This window comes from Perna viridis, chromosome 5, assembly GCF_037379345.1.
Source record: "Perna viridis isolate PV_CMFRI_1.1 ecotype Kerala chromosome 5, ASM3737934v1, whole genome shotgun sequence".
NCBI lineage: Eukaryota > Metazoa > Mollusca > Bivalvia > Mytilida > Mytilidae > Perna > Perna viridis.
Genome location: NC_142449.1, coordinates 50200333 through 50224806, shown reverse-complemented (window position 1 = coordinate 50224806; position 24474 = coordinate 50200333). Strand labels below are relative to the sequence as shown.

Genomic DNA, 24474 nt, shown 5'->3' with positions numbered 1-24474 from the left:
CTTTAAATAGTCAACCAACAAAAAAAAATAGCTATAAAATGTTTCTAACGAACTCAAAACTAATAAAATAAAAAAAAGAATGCAATCATTACAAGTAAAATATTTGTGGATTGTTCTTTGTTTCATTGAAAATCATAATCTAAGTCTCTTTTTGATTTTTGCTGTAACTTCTCTTGTGAGCAAGAGACTAAAACTTCGTTAAAATACTTGCAATCCAAAAGTTAGCACCCTCACAAAAATAACATAAAGATGTTGGAATTTAGAGAAAACAGTTGTGTTGAATTGAGAAGAAATATATTTCGTGATCATTCATCGGTGAAGAGAGCTATTAATCTTCGATGTTAATAGAGCTGGTTAAATTTGGCATAAGTCTATAAGCTCCCAGAAAGCAAGAAGATAAAACAAATTAGTATGTTTGGGAGAAGTATATTAGATTGGTAGAGGCTCAGTTGATAACAGTTGTATCGCTGTAGCTTGAATATTGTCTTCTACTGTAGGTGCTATTGGGATTTACCTGTGCAATTATGAAGATCTCAGGTAAGTGTAATTATCTTTTATTACTTTAAGCAAAAGGTATTTAAATTATTACTATACGAAAAAAAAAACAGTAATAATTGCATTTAGAAATTTAAATAATGATAAATTTTGCACTTTTTTTCAATAATATGTAACTTCGAATTTAATACACATTGTAGTGATTATAATGTCGCGTTTATTTTAGAAAAAGTTAAATTGAGTCAAATTAATGACTTCTAAAACAAATTTAATGTGGCAAAACATAACTGAAAAAGTACTGAATGCTTTCAATGTCAAATGAATTTCAAAGAGAGTGGGGACAACCGATGTTAATGAAGAGAAAATTTTACAGCCTTAATCATATCTTATTTGATATTGCCCTCATGACTTTATTCCGCTTACCCTACCAGTGCACCTGTTTAAACTTCCAGTTTTAAGTGAGTCTGGGATGCTTATTTATCTATGTAGCTATTTTGTGGCTTTTTATCGTGTTTTGTCTATTTATTTAGTTCTCGGATCGTAAATATCTTCTATCTCGTTCTATTCATGGTCTTTCTGTTTCATAATTTCATTATAAATCATTCAGAATCAAAATTTGTCAAACCAAAAAGTCTCCTAAGAATTGATTTATTATTTTCTTCAACTGACTGTGAAACTGGATTAAATATGCAAATTAAACTGCTTTTCAAGTAATAAAAATTTCGTACCATGTATAGCCCGTTCCATGCTATCTGTTGGTTAAAAGAAAATGAATTAAATTTCTGTGAGTTTGACTAAGTTCCACCGAAATTGAATTCGGTTGTCTTAAAAAAGTTTTCGAGCAGTTATACTGTGAGTCTATATTCGTAACTCTGCAGAGTGCATTTGCAGTGGATTTTTTTTATTGTTTTTTTATTACATTTGTTAAGGTTTTCCTCGTAAATGGTTAATTGGAAAAATCAGCGTATTAAACACATCTATGTCATTTGAGCTCTCTAATTACAACACTATACTTCCTACGCAGGCACAAAATGATTTTGGTATTAATATCACAAATCCAGAAGGCTAAAATTCCTACCATCTTTACGTGAAAATTCTATAATCGCTTTGATTCACGTGAAATCTGTCATTGAAAATATTCGAATTGAAATTCGTGTTACGTTCTCGTGAATTTATGTGTACCGGATGTCTTTATCTCATTTTTGATTAATTTCTTTTCTTACTATTAAATAATTTCCTGACATTGATTTATATTTGTATCATTTCAAGTGAAAGGACTTGGGCAACTGGAACTTAATACAGGACCTTCGAACATTTGGTTTATATCTGTCATATACAGATAAAACAATTTTGAAGGTCAAAAGCGACAATTTCTATCACAACGAAATTAAAAACTTACGGTTACTACTTTTAAGCAAGTAACATGTTTGACGTAAAAGATGCCTACCACCTTTCAGTTTCATGACAATAGCAAACGAATTAATTAAAAAACAGGTTCAGTCCATTTTATGTTTCTAAAAAGACCAAGTGCTTACAATGCCGGATCGCCTGATTATTTTAAGAAAACAGAGAAGAAGGCTTACTTTTCTGGTGCAACTGGCCCATTTTAAAAAAGTAGAGAAAAAGTACTTCTGTTCATTTGTCATGTTTAGTAATCAGAGAAGGCTTAACGTTTCAGTGCACCATGTCCATTTTCAAAAACCATAGAGGTTCACTATTTCAGTGCACCTTGTTCTCTTTGATAAGCAGAGAAGATTCATTATTCGGATGCATTTTGTTAATGCTTCAAACTTCAAACTTTACGACAAACGTGATGACTTTTCATTCAGAAATGTCAACTTTCCTTTAATCTGTGTCAACATCCCTTCGGCTCCTGCGTATGGAGTGTTCATATCACAACTCATACGTTATGCCAGAGCTTGTCGAAACTACGCAGACTTTTTGTATCGCGCTAGAACTCTAACAAATAGGCTTCTGGAACAGAGTTATGTTGCTACAAGACTGAAGTCATCACTACAGAAGTTTTATGGCCGTTATCATGAACTCGTGGATCGTTATGATGTATCCATCAGCACCATGAAAACTGATTTATTCAACGGGTCATAGTTTTCCTTCTCTCGTTTGTCTACCCCAGACTTGACTTTTTATGAGCAACTCGGCGGGTGTTTCTAGAAAAGCAGAAGACGCTTACCCTACCGGTGCACCTGGTCCATGCTCCCAGTTTTTAGTGAAGTCCGAGTTGCTCATTTACTGTTGTTACTTTGTATGTATGGTTTTAGTTACTTTATGTTCTTTGTTGGGTATGTCTGTTTTCCATGTCTGGTCTTTGTCCCTGGATTACATTCTTTTGATTACCGCTATAACCTTGGTTCCCTTGATTACTCTTCAACTTTTTAATAGAGTCAAGGTTGCTCATTTACTCGATGCATTTTATTTGTTCCTTCATTTTCTGTACGTTGTTCGGCTTTGATTTTTGTTTACTTTCAAGTTTGGAAAACATATTAACCATAGTTGTCATTGATTATACTTAGTCACATGGTTATGGCTTATTTGATACTTCTGAAATGAAAAATAACATGATATTCGATTTAGATGGCGTTGGCAAACACGAGGAATGGTCACATTTCTGCAACTATTTTTTTATGTTGTAAATTTAAATATTTACATCGAACTTGTTTATATATCATTTAATGGCATCCATATCATAAAACCTGCTTCAACTAAAACAAATGGCGTACATTGTTTCATTTAACATACTGACCTATTTTAAAATTTTGTTTCGATATATAGATAATGAACATACTTATGTTGTCTATACCTTTGTCTTGATGTGAATGGCTGCATCATCTAAAAGACAAGACTATGAACAAGATTCATGATGTAATGTGAAGGATAAAACACTGAAAAAACATCTACACGAAGGGAGTGCATTACTTTCATATCAATATATTTACAGTAAAATCATTCAAAACTATGATAAAAAAAAGTGTTATCAAAACTAAGCCTAGTGAAATAGAAATATAAACACAAGAAGCATATTCAGCAACTGAACAAATAAACAGTGAACACTTCAGTAAAACATAAACAGAGTGAACCAGCAGATTTTCCTTCAAAAACCATAAAAATGAGTTGACTATGTAATCGCAATGTAAATTAAGACAAATAAGCAGGACACACTTTTTTGCTGTCATTGTGGTTTTTTTATATGGAATTCTTGATGTTCCGCCATTCATCCCCTAAACGAGTTTAAAGTAATAAATTTTTAAATCACATTATGAATAAGAGGGCACACTTTATTCAGATGTGATTACTAACAAATGCATACATCCTAATGGGTTTAACCGTTTGTTCTCTGGTGACATCGTTATATGGACTGAAATGCTGCACAAATCCAAATGGGACCATTAGTAAGTCCTCCGATTGTAAAATAGACTTGGAGTGCTGAATGAATTCTGTTGGGACCAGATTTTGTCTTCTGTTGACATCGTTATATGAACCGAAATTCTGCATTAATGTTAATGGGACCAGTAGTAAGTATTCTGATGACATCGTCATATGAACCCAAATCCTGCATAAATCTTAATGAGACCAGTAGTTTGTCCTTATATGACATCGTCAAATGGACCAAAATGCACTTAGAATTTTTATATTTTTGTCAATACTAGACTGTAAAACTAATGATGTAATAAACCTTCATTATGAATTATTTATATGATCGGCATCTTATCAATAGTAATTAAGGAAATCTCGATCAGTTTTATTTCAGGGCAACAAAGATAATCATAATGATCAATCGGTATTGTGCAATGCGTGCACCCATTCTTTTGCCGTTATTACGATTAATGTTTTATGAATTTTGCCAAATAAGCAAACGTAAACTGCTTGAAACGCACTAAAATTTGGAATTAGGTAATTTATATTAATAAAATGAAAGCTGGTTGTATTAACACATTAGCAACGATTTCAAACGACTATGACTACTTATGATTGTAATCACGCAATAGAAAAAAGTGTATGCGCATTTGTCGTGCATTCGTTCAACAATTATACTGCCATCAGAAACTCATGCAATTGGATGGTGGTGATTATTTCAACGTCAATAAATCTCCGCTTTACTATGCTATGACGTACTTGAAACGTCACAGAAGTTCAATTAGATAACAGTAAAGCTCTAGGTTATAACCAAAAAGTTCTCCGCTGCTTCATAAAAATATTATCCAAACGGTTATATAGTTTTATTTATTATGCGAAGGTTGGTGTTTGAATCTAGGTTCTCATTTGTCAATTTTGGAATCGATGGTTTGCCTAAACTCGACATTTAGAAAACTATGTTTATATTTGTAAAACAATTCAACATTAAGTTCGTTGATAAGATGTTTATGCTGTTGCATATTTACAAAGAAGACCAGTTCGCCACCGGATATCGCAAAACTTCAAAGATATTTCACGTGAAATCAATATCTCTAAATCAGGTTAATTAGTAATTCTAAGTTTTAATCTCACATGAATAAAGCATTGCATGAGCAATAGTAAGCCTATAACAATTCAGCCTCAAGCTTCAATCAATGAAAAGACTTTTAAAATACTTTATTTTGAAGTAGATTTTTACGAAAAGGTTATTGTAGAGTTAAATTAAAATGACTAAAATATATTTTGGATGGCATTCATTATCTACAGGAAATAATAAACATTTTCATCAGAATGAGGTTTATTTGAATATAACTAGGTTTGTTCATTATTATTTAAATACGATTTGATTAAGATAAAAGTGAAATAATCAAAGTTATAATAAAAATGCTTTTTATTCTGTATGTTTTGTACGGTATAAGCTGTATGTGTGAAGCATCCACTTTAAATTCATCCGAAGTAATTATAAAAACTCTTTGATTTATTCAGATATCATTTGAAGCAATTTGAATTCTGTGATGAGAATGATTACAAACAAGTTTATTATCACTTTTCTCGTTTGTAAATTGATCAATTAAACAGTTTGACTGATATTTTTTATTCACTTGAACGAAAAGGGAACATAGCATTTAACATGAATAGGTCTATAAATATTAGGATGGAATCTATTCTATAATATGACGTTATTAACACATATGAGTCAGTAAATGAATATTGCTATAAAGTTCTATAAAATATCAAGTTCACCTGTAAAAGTATTTTTACTGTTAAAAATGAATTTTTGAGTAGTGACATTATTTTTAGGTAACTATTTTTAAGTTTTTTGTTGTTTTTTTTTCGTTTTTTTTCGTTTTTTTTTTTGAGAATTTGAATCAGTGTAACTCCATACATTTATTTTTTACGGAATGTCTTACATTTCGTTGGTTATTAAAAATTCGTGGTTTGATTGATTCATGAAAACGGATACAGCATGAACATAATCCAATAACCATATCTCTGTAAATAGATTTAAAGAACAGTGAGTAAAGTATGAATCCATACAAATTGTGTACCTGACAAAATAAAGATTAACACAGATATTGCAAAATCAAGTTACAATAACGAAACACTGTCAGTATATCGTGACGTTATTTCACATTTGAAAAAAAAACAATTGAGAGATAAGAGATAGTAATAATCAACTGACCATATCGGACCAGCAAACGAGCCTGGTACCTTTGTAACATAAAAATACTATAACATCAAACGACTTTGTTGTATCATAAGCAAAGATTATAAAATGACAGGACAATTAAAGATTTATGAGTTAAGTAAGCTTGAAAACTTCAATGAAAGTAATAACAAGTGAAATCACGATTCATTCTTTTTACCTGCTAATTTATGTATTATGGTTGGAACATGCAATATGCAAATGTACATTTACTTTGATTTCACAAGAAGATCGAACTTTCTATTTATGGACATGGAATATTACTGTGTAGTTGTTTAACTGTTCTTGGTCTCTTTGTGACAAATACAGATGTAGTTTGAAAATTTGCTTGTGGAGAAAAGAAAGTTTTATTTTCGATACTGAATTCAATATGAAACCAGATATCAGCCTGATTGAATGTAAAGGGTACACTCCTTGAGATGTTTATGTTTCAAGCACGCACGATACCGAAACGCACGCTAAACGCTCACTAAACGCACGATAAACGAACGCTCCTATCGTGCTTTAAACGCACGATAAACGAACGCTCCAGGCGTGTGTTCAAACGCACGATAGACGAATGCTTATATCGTGCGTTTAAAAGCACGATAGACGAACGAAGAAAATTAATAATATTGACATATAATGAAGACAGAACAAAATAGAAAATAAAATTAATGAAATTATATAAATTAATAATAGCAAAAAAAAAAACCAGTTAAATCAAGGAAATAATCAAAGTACAAAAATAAACGAAAGCTTCTATCGTGCGTTTAAACGAACACGAATCGATGTGTAAACGCACGATAAAAGATGCACGAACGCTTAAATGGGAAACGTGAACGTCTCAAGGAGTGTATTAGTATTGTTTTGCATATTACTAAGCGTGTGTACGCATGGAGACTAAAAATAAAGTGCACGTTTTTTTTCTGCACTGTTTCAAGACTGCAACCAAAACAAATCACTTCTGTCTTGTATACTTAATTTTTTGCGTCATCTTTTCTAACTTGAAAGTTTTATTTTCTTACCGTGACTTTACAGAATGAAGAAAAGTAAAGTTTATTAATTTATTTTTGTTATTTTTGGTAAAAATATACCCGTCTCTTCAATTTTAATTTAATTTTTATCCCTGCAAACAATGCACAGGGTATAACATATATCAACACACCCATCATACAGACTTTTCTGCTATCGATCTGTTAGTTTGCTCATCCATGTGCATGGTAAACGTAACTGTTTTAAACATTCAATGGACTTCGATGAAACTCTGTCTAGATGTTCAATTTAAATGTGCTATGAAAAAAATGATACTTCATTTTAAAATTTCAAATGTTTTGACTACGACTTGAAACGGGTGTATTTTTTTGTAAGACTCCTCGTAGATCTTGTAATGGGTTGATTAATGAGTTTTTGTCGATGCTCCTAATTATCACCAGATATCTGAATAGACGAACTTAATTTCCACTGGAAGATTTGTATCATTTTAATTAATAATGAATGTTTATCAATTTATTGTTGATATATTTGCTTAATTAAGTCGACAAGATCAGTAAAAAAATGCTGGATTTTATCTTTGATTGAAATCGTTCATAGAAAATTTAAACATATTTAGAATCAGATGGAATATTTCTTTGGTAAATTGTGGTCCTTTAAATTCAATCATGACATGATAGGAATGAACAGGATGTTTTACCTCATATTCATATTATATCTTGTTTTTTGATAATTGATTTTTATATCACATCAACGTTCTAGCTAATCAGTGCAAAGATGATACGGTCTATACATAATTTTAACTTTATACTTTTTATGAAGAAGTAACACGATTTCTAATTGAATAAAAAATCATCTCATACACCAATTTTTGTATATGGCTATGACATCATCAACTTATTTCAATGGTTTATTCATTGCATTTTGATACTAAAAATAAATTATACGGAATGACGGTTATATTTCCTGCTCTATTTTAATTAATCTCAATCCCCCTGGTGCACACTTGGAAATTAACTGCTATGCACGTTATTAAGTGTGCATCTCGTGATTGAGGTTATTTCTTCATAGACCGAATAAAATAGAACAGTAATTCCTTAAATGGCTTTGAGGCAATGTACATTGAAGTTATATGATGAACAAACTAAAAAGGTATTAAAGTTGTTTTTTTCCTTAAATTTGTATCGCGCTAGAACTCTAACAAATAGGCTTCTGGAATAGGGTTATGTTGCTACAAGATTGAAGTCATCACTACAGAAGTTTTATGGTCGTCATCATGAACTCGTGGATCGTAATGGTGTATCCATCTGCACCATGAAAACTGATTTATTCAACGGGTCATAGTTTACCTTTCCTCGTTTGTCTACCCTAGACTTGACTTTTTATGAGCAACTCGGCGGGTGTTTCTAGAAAAGCAGAGGACGCTCACTCTACCGGTGCATCTGGTCCATGCTCCCAGTGTTTAGCGGATTCTTAGTTGCTCATTTGCTTTTGTTACTTTGTATGTATGATTTTAGTTACTTTATGTTCCTTGTTGTGTATGTCTGTTTTCCATGTCTGGTCTTTGTCCCTGGATTACATTCTTTGATTACCGCTATAACTTTGGTTCCCTTGATTATTCTTTTAAATAGATAAATAAAAAAACTTTATTACTTTCTCTATCAATATATGTTGAATTAAGGTAATTAGTATGTGCTCCTTTTTTTCGTCATACAAATGTGTATATTGAATCTTGTATTTGTTTACGTTACATGTTACACATATACTGCCACTAAACATAAACGAAGTAGCAATTGTACATATTTGCTAAAAGGCTTTCAATCTATAGCAGAGCTTACTGACTGCTCATATGAGTTGATTGTAATCTATCATTTATTCATAAACGAGCGATAAGTATTCATTTGAATAGTACATCTCTTTAGGATTGTTATGTTTTTCTTATTAACACAAATGACGAATCATACAACGTAATTCTGGTATTTTAGTTATTTGAGGCTTAAGTACGAATTTTCATATTGAAAAAAGACTTTACAACTTTTGCTATAGATCACTGCAAAAATTAACTTTTACATATCACGTGTAATGTCGTTGTCAGATTCATTTTAAAATTGTAAGATACCTATATGTAACATGTAATAAAACAAATTGTTCGTTTCCTTCCTGTGTAGCTTTATAGGTTCGTTGGTGTTTTGTAATTGTATTACTACGTGTAGTGTTCTTTTAGTGTTTGCAGCATTGCTCCCACCGATTTACTCACATTTGAGTATTGCTTCGCCTTTTCGAGCGTATTACAATAACAGAGATATATACAATATTAGTGTATTACAGAAAAATAGAGAAAGTATTTGTATGAGGCCAAGGAAGGAGAAGTAACTGGAAGGCTGTGCCGAGCAGTTACTCCCCTTCCGAACCGAATACAAATACTTTATATATATTTTCTGTAATACACTAAGCATTTGCTGTTCATTGAATACCCGCGACAGAAAGTAGTTTTGAGAGATGGACATTATTTGACGAAATACTGTAAATTGTAACTTTTATTTTTAAACGAGTCATAAACATAACATAAATATTCAAAATTAAACAATAATTTCCGTCATTTAACATGTTTTTTTCTGATGTGAAATAAATTCTTCCGTGACCTACTTTCACTTTTGAAAAAGTTATTGATTTGTTGGATTGTGTGTGTACACATTCAAAGTGGCAATGTCCAAAATTGCGCCGTAAAACATTGAATTGACACGGCTAGACATGTTTGTTTGGGAGAAGGATGGCGCAATGTCTTCGGAACGCTATGACTGACAGATTGACAGAGGAGATTCGACGGGACACGTGATTGTGATGGTGGGCGGAGCTTAATTGCTTTATTCGCTACTATACAGATAAAGCAAACAAATTTTTGACACTCTTTATTTGCTCTTTAATGAACTCATTGCAGGACAAAATGGTACTGACGGGAGGTTACTCTTGAAACACGTGTACAGTCTATCAAAATGTTGGTATTTTTGTATTTCAAATCAGGGATTTGAGACCAAACTAAAAATATCATATCCACTTAAAAATGTTTTTTTTTATCTCTTACAGTTTTAACATTTTTATTGCAACGATAAATATTAACAGTAATAGAAGCGGGAGTATTAGCGCGCTACAAATCCTGCTTTAAACCACTATTTCAATCGGTATTGCCTGTAACAATTCAGAACCATCGCGATGGTTTTTACCATTTGTCATACGGACATTTTGATTATAGTCTTGAGTTAATCAGCTCGTTAATTTTGTTATTAATATTCGTCTTTAGACGCAATTATCATTCGTTTTACTTTGTATTTTGTACTTTTAATATTTTTTTGAATTATCCGATAATTTGTTTTGTTTCTTAAAAAGAACCGTTTTCTATGATGGTCCAGGAGTCACCTGTTATGCATGTACATGCATAATTTAATGAGAAGATTCCCAACGGGGCGTAAGTTTTGGATCGGCGTATTGACACATTTCTTGTGTTGATAAATGTTTGTCAGTTCTTGACTTTGAACGATTATAATCATTTTTCAAGCATTCTTTTTTTCTCTCGTTTATCTTGAAGTACTACTTACTTCAAGAGGTGATTGATTTTCTAACCTTTATATCTTTAAGAACAGAAGTGTTCACATTCAGGTCCAAAGGTATAAATCCCTGTTGCTTTTGTTTACGATTTCAATGAATTATGAATCCATATCTATTATTTTATCGCGGAGAAGTTACAAATATTTACATTGAAATAGCTTTCAACGATGTGAAGAACTCAACACATTAAGCGATTATGTCTAATTGATAAAGAGAATACATAGATCATAACAGACGTTGAACAGTACCTATTTTATACCAAGATTTACTATAACAAATCCTTTTGATCCATGGCATAAAAAACAATACCTTCTTAATCAATGGACATATTTGTATTAAGTAAGACAAATGATGTTTATACAAGAACTATGCAACTACTCTCTTAAAGAAAATATTAGTTTTATACATGCATCCAGGACCGAAACCATTAAACTATTTGAAAACATACCATAACCATTTGTAACAAGCACTTTATTTTTAAGAACAAACCGCCACATTGTAAAAATTTAATAATTTGCAAAGAGTATAATGTAAATAAATTGCAAATGATTAAGATGCTTGAAAATTGTGTAAACGTATCTGCTTACACCAATTTTGGTTTTTGTATAGTATAATCGTTCTTCTTTCATTCGGTTATGAATAGTATTAACCATAGAGCAACTCATTTACGTTTCCCTGAAATCAGAACAACTCCACCACTTGTGAAAAATATGAGGACATCGTTTAATCGGGTAATTTGATGGGTTTCGGTGTCGGAACAGGACATGTTTATCCATCCGTAACATCTGATTCAATTCCCACTTTTTAGCGGGAGTTCATATAACAAGTGCACATTTTATATGTTTTCCTTATCGTCAGTTTTATATGATATTCCGTTGTCTACAGCGTGTGTGTCGATTGTCTTAGTTTCCTTTCCTCGTTTGTCTACCCCGGACTTGACTTTTTATGAGCAACTCGGCGGGTGTTTCTAGAGTCCGAGTTGCTCATTTGTTTTTGTTACTTTGTATGTATGATCTTAGTTACTTTATGTTCTTTGTTGTGTATGTCTGTTTTCCATGTCTGGTCTTTGTCCCTGGATTACATTCTTTTGATTACCGCTATAAACTTGGTTCCCTTGATTACTCTTTCACGTTTAGGCCATGTACTTTACCCTTCATGTCTCTTAGTTGTCCTTCGATTGTGATGCTTTGGCATTTTTTGCCAACATTTCCAAAAAAAAAGTGAAACAAATTCTTGAAAAACAATAACGGCTATGGTTAAAGCATAACATTGTTAAGCATGCGGGGAAGACGACATGTTTGGTACAAATTATTAGGATTTGCTAGGATGAGCAAGTGCTGTTATGACACTTAATGATTTGTTCCTGTTGGTTCTCTTTTTATGTGTTATTTAAGTATGCAGTAATTCTCTATCATACATTGTAATTACTGCCATGGTCGCCACATAAGTTATTAGAGAGGGTCTGCATGACTCATAAACAATAATGTCTACGAAATTACGTGATAAAAGGGAATTTCAATCTTTTTTACATGTACATCCTACTGTTTCTAAGGTTTTAATGTCCTCCTCTATGATCATCAACAAATTGTCGTAACGCCCAGAAGACATTTTGAGGAAAATCGTAACCTTATAGCACCTAACATCGTCTTACGTTTAAAAGTTATTGTTGGAGAGAGATATGTGCGCTTATTGCTATGCGGGGCAATGAAATATTTGATAACTGGCATATCTGTCCATCCGAAGTATGACGATGTTTTATCATAAAAACAAATTTGCAAATATGCAATACCATGTTTATCGATAAAATTAAATCACATCACTGGCATATTGTTTAGATTTCTTGAATGACATATCTTTGATGTGAAAAGTTACATAACTGAATGCTTAGTAATTATGACATTAAATAGAAAAGGTGCATATAGATAGGCATAATGTTGGATTGGCACTCGAAATGAAAGGTTTCTGTATTACAAATATCAACGAAAATTCATTCGAAATATATACAATTGACCCATTGAATCGCAAATAGACAAATAGATATAAACGATACCTTAATTATATATATATGTATAATGTCTCAGAATGTGACGACTCTTCCAACGATGTAAAAAATGTCAAATTTGCGAAGCAAGTTTTTAGTCGTTCCTTGCGCGGGACTCGAACTCTTACCACTTTGACATCTATGGTAACACCGCCTGCAGAAAGCCCAGCGCCCTAGACAACTCGGCCAGGAAGGCTATGTTAAAATATCGCTTTTACTGGTCGGGTCATTCCTCCTCGTAGGATTAATATTCTTATTGTAACTTAGTACACGATGTTTGGTAGTACGGGACAGCTCATCTAGTTTTATTATGTAGGATAGAGGATCAAAATAACGATACATGTCACAACAAATCAATATTGTACAACATCTCAGAATGTGACGACTCTATTCGCCACACTGCTCCATCGATTTAAATTGATACAGGGAAGATAATGTAAGCATAGAAGGGTCTGAAAAATTCCCAACGACGTTAGAACTGTGAAATTTGCGAAGCATTTTTTTTGGTCGTTCCCTCCACGGGACTCGAACTCGTACCGCTGTGATATCTATGGCAATTGGGCTGTATAAACAATCTATAATGACAAAAAGGTAGCATGGTTTGATAAAATTGTATCTTTATAGGCTCTTTCAGTCATTTTTACTCCTGATAGCTAAATATGATTTTGATTTGTTATATCTGTAATATTCTGACTACATGTATTACATTTCCATAGTTTCAAATTGATTATACTTGTAAATAGCAGGCTTAAATCATTACCATTTAAAAAGTCTCATTGTTTACAATTCTTAAACATAACAATGATTTTAGAATAAAGAGCAGTTGTTCCTAATTTAATGTTTTCCTTCAACATAACGCACTCAGCACTAATTCTTTGGAATGAAAAATTACGTAATAAAACAGATTATGTCATATGCATTGTAAAAGTGTCACTGATCGTCTGTCACGGCAGATCTTGTAATTTAAGTAGCATCATTCTATTTCTTTCATCTTAAGAAGCAGGGTCCCTATTTCTGTCAAATCATCTGTATAATCAGTATACAAGATCTTATATCAACGACCGCTTCAAATATCTAAAGCAGCGTTGCTAACGAGTCATGTCGCTTCACAAGCTTCATTTGAAAATACAGGTATTATATCAATCATGGCGTTTAGAAAAAGCTTCACTTAAATATAAAAAGACACGCATGGATTAACTACTCTTGTTTGAACCATGATCAGTTTTAAGCTATGGAAGTCATAATAATGAATATCATATGATAACCACTGAAGTATTACACACAATGATTAAGTTTAAAACATCACCCGGTTAAGGTGAAATTGGTAAGTCAAGTAAGTTATATATGCATATATTTATTTTTAGTATCAGTTAAATTTTCAATAATTATTATTGAAAATTATTCTTGAAACGTAACTCCACTAAATTATTTTTTTTAATACGAAACCACAGAAATGATTAATCCTTGCCTTATTGCCGTGTTCAGAATCTAATCTTTTCTAAGTATCTTCAGAGATAAACAGATGTCATGTTTTAATATCGATGATCATCTCCCTATATCTTTTTCGTAATAGAGCACTATTCTTTCTTGTTTATGAAAGACAACTACCCAGATAATTTTTTAGATCACTCTTCGACCCATCTGTCTATTTCATAAAGTGTCAGTAGATTTCTTATTAATTAATCAAAACTTCAAGCATTTCCTCGCTAAAATGAGGAGCTATTGATTTTAATCAAAAGGGATGATGTTCACAAAATCACATAGGTGAGTCAAAGTCACTTGATAATGCTATATTGTAAAAAGGTTCAACCGTAAAAATTAAGAGCTTAATGAAGCAACAGCAGTTTGAGTGATAAAATGACTATCAAATAAGGTATTTCGCGGCTGACAAAAATGCACGAAAAACAGTACCCGCGAATTGATTTGTAACAATATGAAACGCTTATCATTCTATCATCGAAAATTGATATCAGCAAATATGCTACTGAACAGAATCCGCGAAAATAAGCAACCACGATTAGACATCAGATTACAGTAAGACAAAATAACTTGTTTCTTACTCATTTTCTTTTCAGGTTTATCGCCGTTACATTTTGTGATATTATTTATGACGTCAACCTGCTTGGAAACAGGAAAGGATAGAGGTAAGAAGTGCAATGTATTATTTCATCCTGCTCTGAAAAGCAATCAACCTGAGAATCTAGCAAAATTAGAATTATACGATTCATTCGAAAAAGGTCACAATTTTCATTTTTGATATAGAATAGTTTTAGGCATTAAATGCATGGAACGGACAACGATAAGTTCATACGAAGCCTTCGAATAAGGAAAACTATTGACCAAACTTTACGACAAACGTGATGACTTTTCATTCAGAATTGTCAACTTTCCTTTCGTCTGTGGCAACATTCCTTCGGCACCTGCGTATGGAGTGTTCATATCACGACTCATACATTATGCTAGAGCTTGCCGAAACTACGCAGACTGTTTTTTAGAATAGGGTTAAGATTGAAGTCATCACTACAGTTTTATGGTCGTCATCATGATCTCGTGGATCGTTATGGTGTACCCATCTGCACCATGAAAACTGATTTATTCAACGGGTCATAGTTTTCCTTTCCTCGTTTGTCTACCCTAGACTTGACTTTTTATGAGCAACTCGGAGGGTGTTTCTAGAAAAGCAGAGGACGCTTACCCTACCTGTGCACCTGGTCCATGCTCTCAGTTCTTAGTGAAGTCCGCGTTGCTAATTTGCTTTTGTTACTTTGTATGTATGATTTTAGATACTTTATGTTCATTGTTGTGTATGTCTGTTTTCCATGTCTGGTCTTTGTCCCTGGATTACATTCTTTTGATTACCGCTATAACCTTGGTTCCCTTGATTACTCTTTCGAGTAGTAAGATGTATTTGAGTTCGAAATTAAAATAAAATGTATTGGCGCGTTGGCATAATCAAATATATCTCACATTTAAAGTATGGAAATCCCTTCTTTGCAACTAGAACGAAGATTTCAGAAGGATTAGTGAATTTCAATATATTAAAATAATAAGCAAAGGAATAATTAAGATTCGAGCGTTAATCAAAAGAATATATTCCAAGTATAAAGACTACACTGGGAAAGAAGCATTCTTTACAACATATTTAAAAACAATATTGGTTTCGTACTTTAAATAATCCATGCGTGATTTCTACGTTATATTCTCCTTGACAATTTATAATTTAAAAAAGAAGTTGTTTTTGTGTGTGTGATTTCAATGTAATAAACTACCAACATCTGTTTATTCCATAATGCATTATTTCTTTTGGACCTTGAAGTCAAAATTTGACTGCAATTTATGTTTTTTAATCTGGAAAAGTAATTAGTGTTGGTTTTGTATTATCATGCTTTGTGCTTTTATACCTGCTCTTAAATGTTCATAGAGGGTAACTTATTTTTGCTGACGGCATCTTTTGACTAAAACACAAATAAAACCAATGAAGCCGGAGAATAGAGTTCAGTGCTAGTTCATAACTATAAAACGTACCAAAATATTCTAAAATGTCAAAGTTCAGAATTTTATAAACAAATCACAAGCAAAGGTGTACTTGATACTTTCAATCTTGTTCAATTGTTGTAGAATTATTCTTGTCGTTGTTAATCGCATTTTTTTCTTAACGATTGCGATTTAAATCAAAGATATAACTTTGGCATGACATTCACCCTCCCTCTCTCACTCGATCGACAGTTAATTGACTTAGCTAAAGGATTAATGCTTTAACCGAATCTGTATGTTGCTGGCTTGTCACCGAATGGTCTATGGTTCGTTCAGTGGAGAGGGTATAATTATGCCAGGCAACTCATTCTCTCCCGTTACATTACATGTATACTCAAATGAAAGGGTAATATTTTGGGTTTTTCACTATTTTATATCGTAAATGGAATTCAACAAATAATGATATTTTCAATTTTATAGCAAGACTTTGACACCAAACGGATGATAGATAATATATGTATATATATTTTAATATATTTTACGACAATGCTATCTACATTCAAGTACTTAATTTTCCCTTTCTGAGATTGAAAAACTACAAGTTAGAATATGTAAACCATATTGTTTTACAATAAGACCCTATATATCAGATTATTGAAGCTTTCGTGTAAACAAACTTGTTGTTTAACTTGATAACGTAAATTAACCGTTCACTTCCCAAACAATATAACACTAATTTCATATATGTTTAGAGAATTACAATATTAACAAATGATTACTAATTATTAAAGAATTAATAAACATCTGTGATGAACATTACACTCTGAGATAATTTACAAAACAATGTTGAATGGTGTATCTAAATACCAGAAATAAGTACTAAGTAACACGTACGTTGCTTGACTGAGACGCAGGTCAAGTAAACTTAGCTTGTAATATTCTGTCACGGATGTCATCTTTGATTAATCATAATACCAGCACATTTGTATGAAAAAAGGGGTTGATTAAGAATGATATCATTGCTTTTAATTGAATGTGAAATTGGTTGACTAAGTTATGTTCAAAGTTTTGCAGATGGTTATGTTTTTGCTGTCTTTTAGTACCTTTAATACACGCACGGTCGGCTCTTTTGTGGGCCTTACAACTCAGTAACGAATCTTAACTGAGTTACGTATCACTTTATCCACTTTATCTATTAATACACTTTAAAAAATAATAGGATAAATATAATCTATATTAACATGTAAATTAATTATTAATTATTGATAAAACTAGTTACTTGAATAATGTTCTATAATAAAAAGTTATGTTGTGTGAGACTAGTTAAACACAAATAAGAAAAATTGCATAATATCGGTTATAACAGTTTGTTTTACTAGCGGACATTTCCATTTCCAATGCTTCATTTGTTGTATACCCCATGTATATCGTATCAGGTTTCCCTTCTCACAATTCTCAATACACTCTCCAAATCCTCCCACAAATCGTCTCCATATTGCTTTATGCATCATTGCTCATTCGTCACTCCTCATTTTCATACAACATTTCTTTCCTAAATTCCTCATACACATTTATTTGTCCTTGAAACATTACATCCGCATGCCACAAACACCATTACCACAGTCCCTGTCAACATCTACCTTACTCTTACACCTAGTTCCATACACCATCACCGCAGTCCCCATCCACCGTCTACCTTACCCTTACACTTACTTCCATACACTATCAACGCTGTCCCCATCCACCATCTACCTTATCCTTACACCTATTTCCATATACACCGTCACCGCAGTCCCAGTTCACCAGCCCCGTGCAGGTCCGGGTGTTAAAAGAATAGGCCTGCAGCAGCGCTAAGTTTGTCGTAAAAGGCGACTAAATAGTGCTCAGAACCCTAGCCAGGGGCTAGGGCGCTCTGCCCACAGAGCAACTGCGTTGTGTGCCCCAGGTGGTGGAATGGGGTACCCCTGGCGTGTTACATGCTGGGGTTGTCAGGCTATAATACGGAAAATCTGACCGCAAACCATAGTGGTGCACCGTGTTGGGAAAGATGCCACGTTCCTTGCACGTTAAAGAACGCTACTGTGGTATTCTCCCGGAGTAGGAACCATAGGGCTCTGCCACAGGAGGCTAAATTGCCCGACCCTACCCACCTCTCCCTTTTTCCAATGGCAATCAAAATTTGTCGATCCCATTGTCCTTGTGTCCTATCCCATTTTCATTTCATCATCATTTCATGTTCATTTTATCATCAATTTCATGTTCATCGTCTGAATATAGCTGAAATATTGCTGCTCGGACGTTAAACCCCAACAACCAACCAACCCAGTTCACCATCTACCTTAACCTTACACCTAGTCCCATACACCATCACCGCAGTTCCCATCGACCATCTACCTTACCCTTACATCAAGTCCTATATACCACCACCACAGTCCCTATCCACCATCTACCTTACCCTTACACCAACCCTGCATACATCATCTCTGTATTCCCATACAATCATCTCAACATTACCAAAACAATCTCTGCTATCGCGACATTCACAAAACACAATATCTGCTATCGCGACATTCCGAAAACAGTATCTCTGCATTCCAAATACAATCATTTAGACATCCCCAAAACACAATCTCTGCATTTCCCATACACAACTTTGTTTTAATATATCTTCCTCAACAGTGCCCTCCTTCACATCCAAAATATTTCATAGATAGTACATTGCGTTAAAAACGGTCAGTTTAAATTTCTGCTATATTCAAGAAATCGATGGTCAAATGTTCTTCGATAAACATTTCGCTGGTATGTACTTTTAATTGAGACAATTGGTACAATTAAAAGGTTCTTCTCCCGGCGTGTTGGAAACATTGGAGTTAGTAATTAAATAAATGATTGAAAAATAAAGTAAGCTGATATACTTGATCTTATTTTGTTAGACAGACAAGACAAGATAACAATAATTAATTGGACAAGTCGTAAGGTCATATATTTAATAAATTCAGCTGTTTGAACCTTCAAAACTTTGAAAAACATGATTTTGAGCAAGTGTTTTATTTTCACTCTTGCTCAAAATTCTGAGTTTGTCCATAAGTTGAAATAAAACGCCTCAAAGAAAATTGTAAACATTTACATAATTATAACACACACAAAAAAGAAAGATTAGAAAGGAATAACCTGTTAACTAGTTGACTTGAAAGATCTTAGCTATACGATATTGAAAATTCACACGTGCTAAATCCTGACATGATTGTGATTTGATTTAAACATTTATCGTTGCTGACGTTGACTGGCATGCGTCAGCATAACGTTAGTGTATTGTTCTTTTTGTTTTATGCGTTAAACAGTTTTAATGAGTTTAATCCTTACATCTATATTTAATACAGTTATACTAAAGTACATTTCTCATAAATTTCCAATAGCGCAAAAGCATCTTCAATATAGTTTAGAAGAAACTCAGATCCCTATGATACAAGATTAAACAAATATATAATTATCAATAATTTGCAAAAGCACGGAGATTGTTAAGAATAGTATAACCTAAGCAAAATACGAAAAATACCACTCGAATATAAATGATGTAAATTTCGGTATATGTACAAGTGTTTCAATGAGTAACCTCTCACCATAGTATTTGAACTAAATGCAAAGATTGAGATACAAAATTAAATAACATACAAGAAGTACTAGTGTCACAATAATATTATCATTCAAAGATGTAGTAGTTAATAGTTGTTGTAAGTACGCCATATACTCTTTTTTGCAGACAGAGTGATGACTATAGTTTACAAAGTCTTTGATAGATTACTAACAGATTCATTACTGTTATGGTTCTAGTTCGAGCATTATTTTTTTTTTTTTGTTTCAGGTGAATATGACTGCGTTGAAAATGAGCAAAGCATTAAATCTCACATGGAGAAAGGAGATTTTGGTTACGTCAGTTCTACGTCATTTCCAAGAAACTACACAGCATCAGATGGACAGTCCTGCAGTGTTGTCATCAAGTCTTGTAGTACATGTTTTATAAAAATCACCCTGGAAAACGTCACTTTTCCAGAATGTTTCTTCACTTATTCAAAACAACGTCAAGTATGCATACCAGGGTAGGAAATTTCAAGTAATTACCATTTTGACATTTGTTTTCAATATGTCTCATTGCAATTTTTTCAAAATGGTGTTCAATATGCTTCGAAGGTATGAGTTTGCTTATGTAAGTCAAGGTTTCCAAAGTTTAAGTTGTTATTTTAACCTTTGTATCAAGCTTTACTGCATACCCTAATTTAATAAAAGTGACACTCATGTTAAATATCAATCAAATAGTATTCATTATTACAGATGCGATCATCTCCAAATTCATGAAATGGATCCACCTTACATCAGTGTAACTAGGAAGAACTATTTCAGCTCTGACGAAGGCGACGTTTACATATCCTTATCATCCAATGTACAGATTAGACATTGCATGTCCAACAAAACAGGTCTAAACGGAAAGAAATTCCGTGTCAGTTATGAGATTATGGGTATGCTTTAAATTTAGAATTAAAATGCGAAATAGTTATAATGCATCGATAATATAAAATTATCTTAAAACATCATTTTATGCTTATAATGGTTACGTGTTCCAAATATTGTATGGATGTCTTTAATAACAGTATGTATCAATTCCATAATCGTTGTCTCATTTGATCATTTATCTATTATTAACATTAACTAGAATGATAAAATTTAATCTTCAAACTTGCACAATGAAATTTTAGCACTTTCAATTTGAAAACACTCGGCAAAGTGCTTTAATATAAATATGAAATGATGCATCCATTTATAAATTGCTATCACTTTTAAGAGAAGTTGGAAACAAAACAGGGAATGGTTACGTCCCCTTTTCCCACAAAAGAACCCAGTGGATACATAATCTCTCCTAACTTCCCAGATGGCTATGCGTTGAATGGAGAAACTTTCACTTACACGTTACAGAACCTCGACCCTTATGGACATATTAGGCTTATATTTGATGATTGGGAAATAGCTAAGGAAAGCGAAATACAGGTAATTGCATTTACATCAGTTAAACAGTAACAGTTAACAAAATCTGAGAACAAATTGAAGTTCTAGGATCTCAATAGATTATTTATACATATTAGATTTGTGGTCAGTAACGAGCATTCTCAATACGATCCCCGACATGTCTGCTCCTTTCCAGGGAGTATTGCTCAAGGAGTATGTCAATGCTTCAAATCGAGCTTAACTTCGGATAAATCTTTGGAACAGATGAATGTTACATGTGTATGTAATGACTAGTTTTAAGTCATCTTTAAGTTCACCCGATCACAATTATAGTATAACCGATTGATATGATGAGTCTGTTTCCACAAGTTAATCAATTATTCTTATCGATACAAAAATTCTTCCATATAGTTCCCTGTTTAATACCGTACATTTGTCGGGTACTACCACATAAAAGAAGCCATATACCGTATAGCGGGTAGTTTTCGTGGTTGCCAAATTTCGCGTTTTACTGTAAGAAATATTTCAGATTTTATTGAATGCAAATTTTATGAGTACCTATCTGACAAAAATTTAGCGAGCTTTCATTTTCACCTTTTTCCGAAACCTCGCGAAAATTTCTGGCTATATGGTACACGACCTTTTTGGTTAAAGCGCCTTGTTTTTTTTTTTTTTTGGTGAAATTCTTTTCACTTCCATGTAGGTATTTCCCGCTGTTAAATATTTGCAGTTATCGTTTGACATTCAATACGTGTTTTACGTGTACCATGATTGTCGTTGATTTAGGCTTTCCATTTTGTCGTGACTCTGTGTGTGGGGGGAGGGGTCATTTTTAAACCATTTCTTTTGTGTTATCATATTTATTGGCTTGAACCCACTTTTAATCAAATGCCTACACGAGGCAAGAATGAAACGTAGACGAGCCGAAGAAATAAATCAATCACCAATGACATAAGCATCAATATTTGCTACCTTATGCATGTTAACATAAACTTAAGTTCATCACATAAAACACTTTACATTTAGTTGTTTCCCCAACTGTTAAGTCGTGTAAACCATGATAGAATGTTTATAAAACTGATAATGCAATTATGCACATGGACAAAAAATATCCAAAACTATTTTCTGTGTCTGCGTATATTATTTGTTTTATTATATATCATAACATTGTTCATATTTTGTATACATTGTATACCTATGTTCATCATTCTGTATGTGATAGCGATGTCTATCTGGCCACTTGATCAAACAGGTCTTATCGGTATAATAATTTACATCTATGTATTCGCATTCTTAAGCGAATTGATTATTTGGATAGGTAATAAATCCAGAAAAAATGTATGTTAGTGTGTTATAAATCTAATGAGGTATTTCGAACTGTATGATTTTAATTCTACATTTTCTTCTACATAACTTACATAAGCGTGTTTGACTAAGTTTCGCGGTATTTTTGTTCTCACTTAATTAAATTGATATTACGCATAATGAAACAAACAATACACTCTTCATTAATAATTTACTGGTAAAGTGTAATGTCATTTTTATGTACATTATTTATGTTATTATTCGACATGAAAATATTTATTGTAAATATCGTTTTATACAAATGAACTTCTGCTAAAAGTATAATGTATCCTCAACAAGACCTTAAAAATTGTCGTAATGTAATACAGTCAATCAAATAAGTAATAAAATGCACCAACATATCGACATAAGTTGTAAATCCATATTTGCAACGATAATTTCGTACATATGAGATTGTATTAAACTGTATAGCAAACGTGCAATTTGATATTAATATTGTTTCTTGCTAAAATATATATGCTTCCTTGCTTTTATTCCTTTTAGATATACGATGGTCTTTATGCACCAAAGCCAGCAGACGTATTCAAGCGTAATAGACGACCAATCATCGTCTCCCAATCAAGCACGCTAATCGTTGTATTTGTAACGGGTAAAAGTAACCATCGATGCTGTCAACCAGTGGGATTCAAAGCTTCCTACTTCTTTGTGTCTGGTAATTAGCTTGATAAATATCCTGTGTATAGTAATTTCAGGAAAGAACAATAACAGTTGTTCCATTTGACGAAATTCTTGTTTTATTTATTATCTATAAACCACAACCTTTCAAGCATTAAGAGGAAACATCAGACATAATTGTACATATCAGGGTGACAAAATGTCAACAGGTTCTACATACACAATATGTCTTCGATATTTGAATAAGACAACATAATAAAACGTAGTAAGTAACTGATCTCCGAATCGAAACGAAGTTCACTTTTATATCCGTGCTAGCACTTCACCATGTTAGCTTCAGTGTCGTATATATGAAAGAAATGTACAGGAACATAGTTCGAATATCCAAAAGAAACCACGACTCTATAGAATACGAATACAAAGAATACGACAAGTATGCTATTATTTATTATTGCAAAAATAAAAAAAAAAAACATTGGACTACACTACAAAATGTATCAATAATTGTTAGGAAATAATGTCTTAAAGCTATATTAATGTTGGTCATTTAATTGAATATATAATGAATGAAAGCGGATCCCAAAGCGGGCGCGTGGATCTTGGCTATCTGTAAAAAAAATTGAATATATTTTATTTTTAAATGTTATATTATTCAAGTTTAAATATTGAAAAATACTCTGATTCCAATAAAGTTCAGTAAATGTTCTAACAAATTCGTATTTTGCATTGTATTAATATTTCTTTAGGAATAACTTGGTGTCCCAAGTTAATCCCTCGTCTCATCATGTAAATTGTAAATAACTTGATCCACCATTGACTTGCCAACGATGGATCCTGTATTTTGTAATTATGTTTTCGTTTTTCAGAGAAATACTGGGCTGACAAACCTAAGAATAGTAAGTAAAAATTAAACAGAATTAGGTTTATTATACCAGTGTTCAAAATATACTGCATTGAAATTGAGGATTGTTTATTGTTTTGATTTTTCAAGTACATCTCTTGTTCTAAGTAGTCACAAACTATGTATATATATACATATGAATGGTTACAAAATTAACTGTAAATTTAGATTGCAGTGTGAAATTAGACCAGCGGCATGGTGGGATTCTAGCCTTAAGTGACGTGATGAAGGTAACGCCTGGTATATATGACTGTATATGGATTTTAAAAAGACCTCATGGTAGACCTTCGGACGGTATCCTGGTTCGATTAGTAGATATTAAACTAGGGGAAGGTAATTAAGATCATTTCAAGTCAAACTGTTATATTTCCTCATGATCCATTGCTCATTTAC

The 24474-nt window shown here is 32.6% G+C and overlaps 1 protein-coding gene across 2 annotated transcripts in view; it reads left to right on the top strand.

Annotated features, from left to right (window-relative positions):
- The first annotated feature begins 295 nt into the window (after positions 1-295).
- LOC148618107 (uncharacterized) overlaps positions 296-24474 on the top strand; it is a 28092-nt gene continuing 3913 nt past the window's right edge. Inside the window, exons 1-8 of one of the 2 annotated variants that reach the window (XM_088585973.1) lie at positions 296-537; positions 14804-14872; positions 20065-20299; positions 20532-20716; positions 21040-21242; positions 23049-23217; positions 24047-24076; positions 24250-24414. In XM_088585973.1, the coding sequence (XP_088442099.1) occupies positions 525-537; positions 14804-14872; positions 20065-20299; positions 20532-20716; positions 21040-21242; positions 23049-23217; positions 24047-24076; positions 24250-24414 (1069 nt within the window). In that variant the 5' untranslated portion in view covers positions 296-524. Of the gene's footprint in view, positions 538-14803; positions 14873-20064; positions 20314-20531; positions 20717-21039; positions 21243-23048; positions 23218-24046; positions 24077-24249; positions 24415-24474 lie in introns of those variants that run through there. The other variant, XM_088585974.1, reaches the window with a different exon arrangement.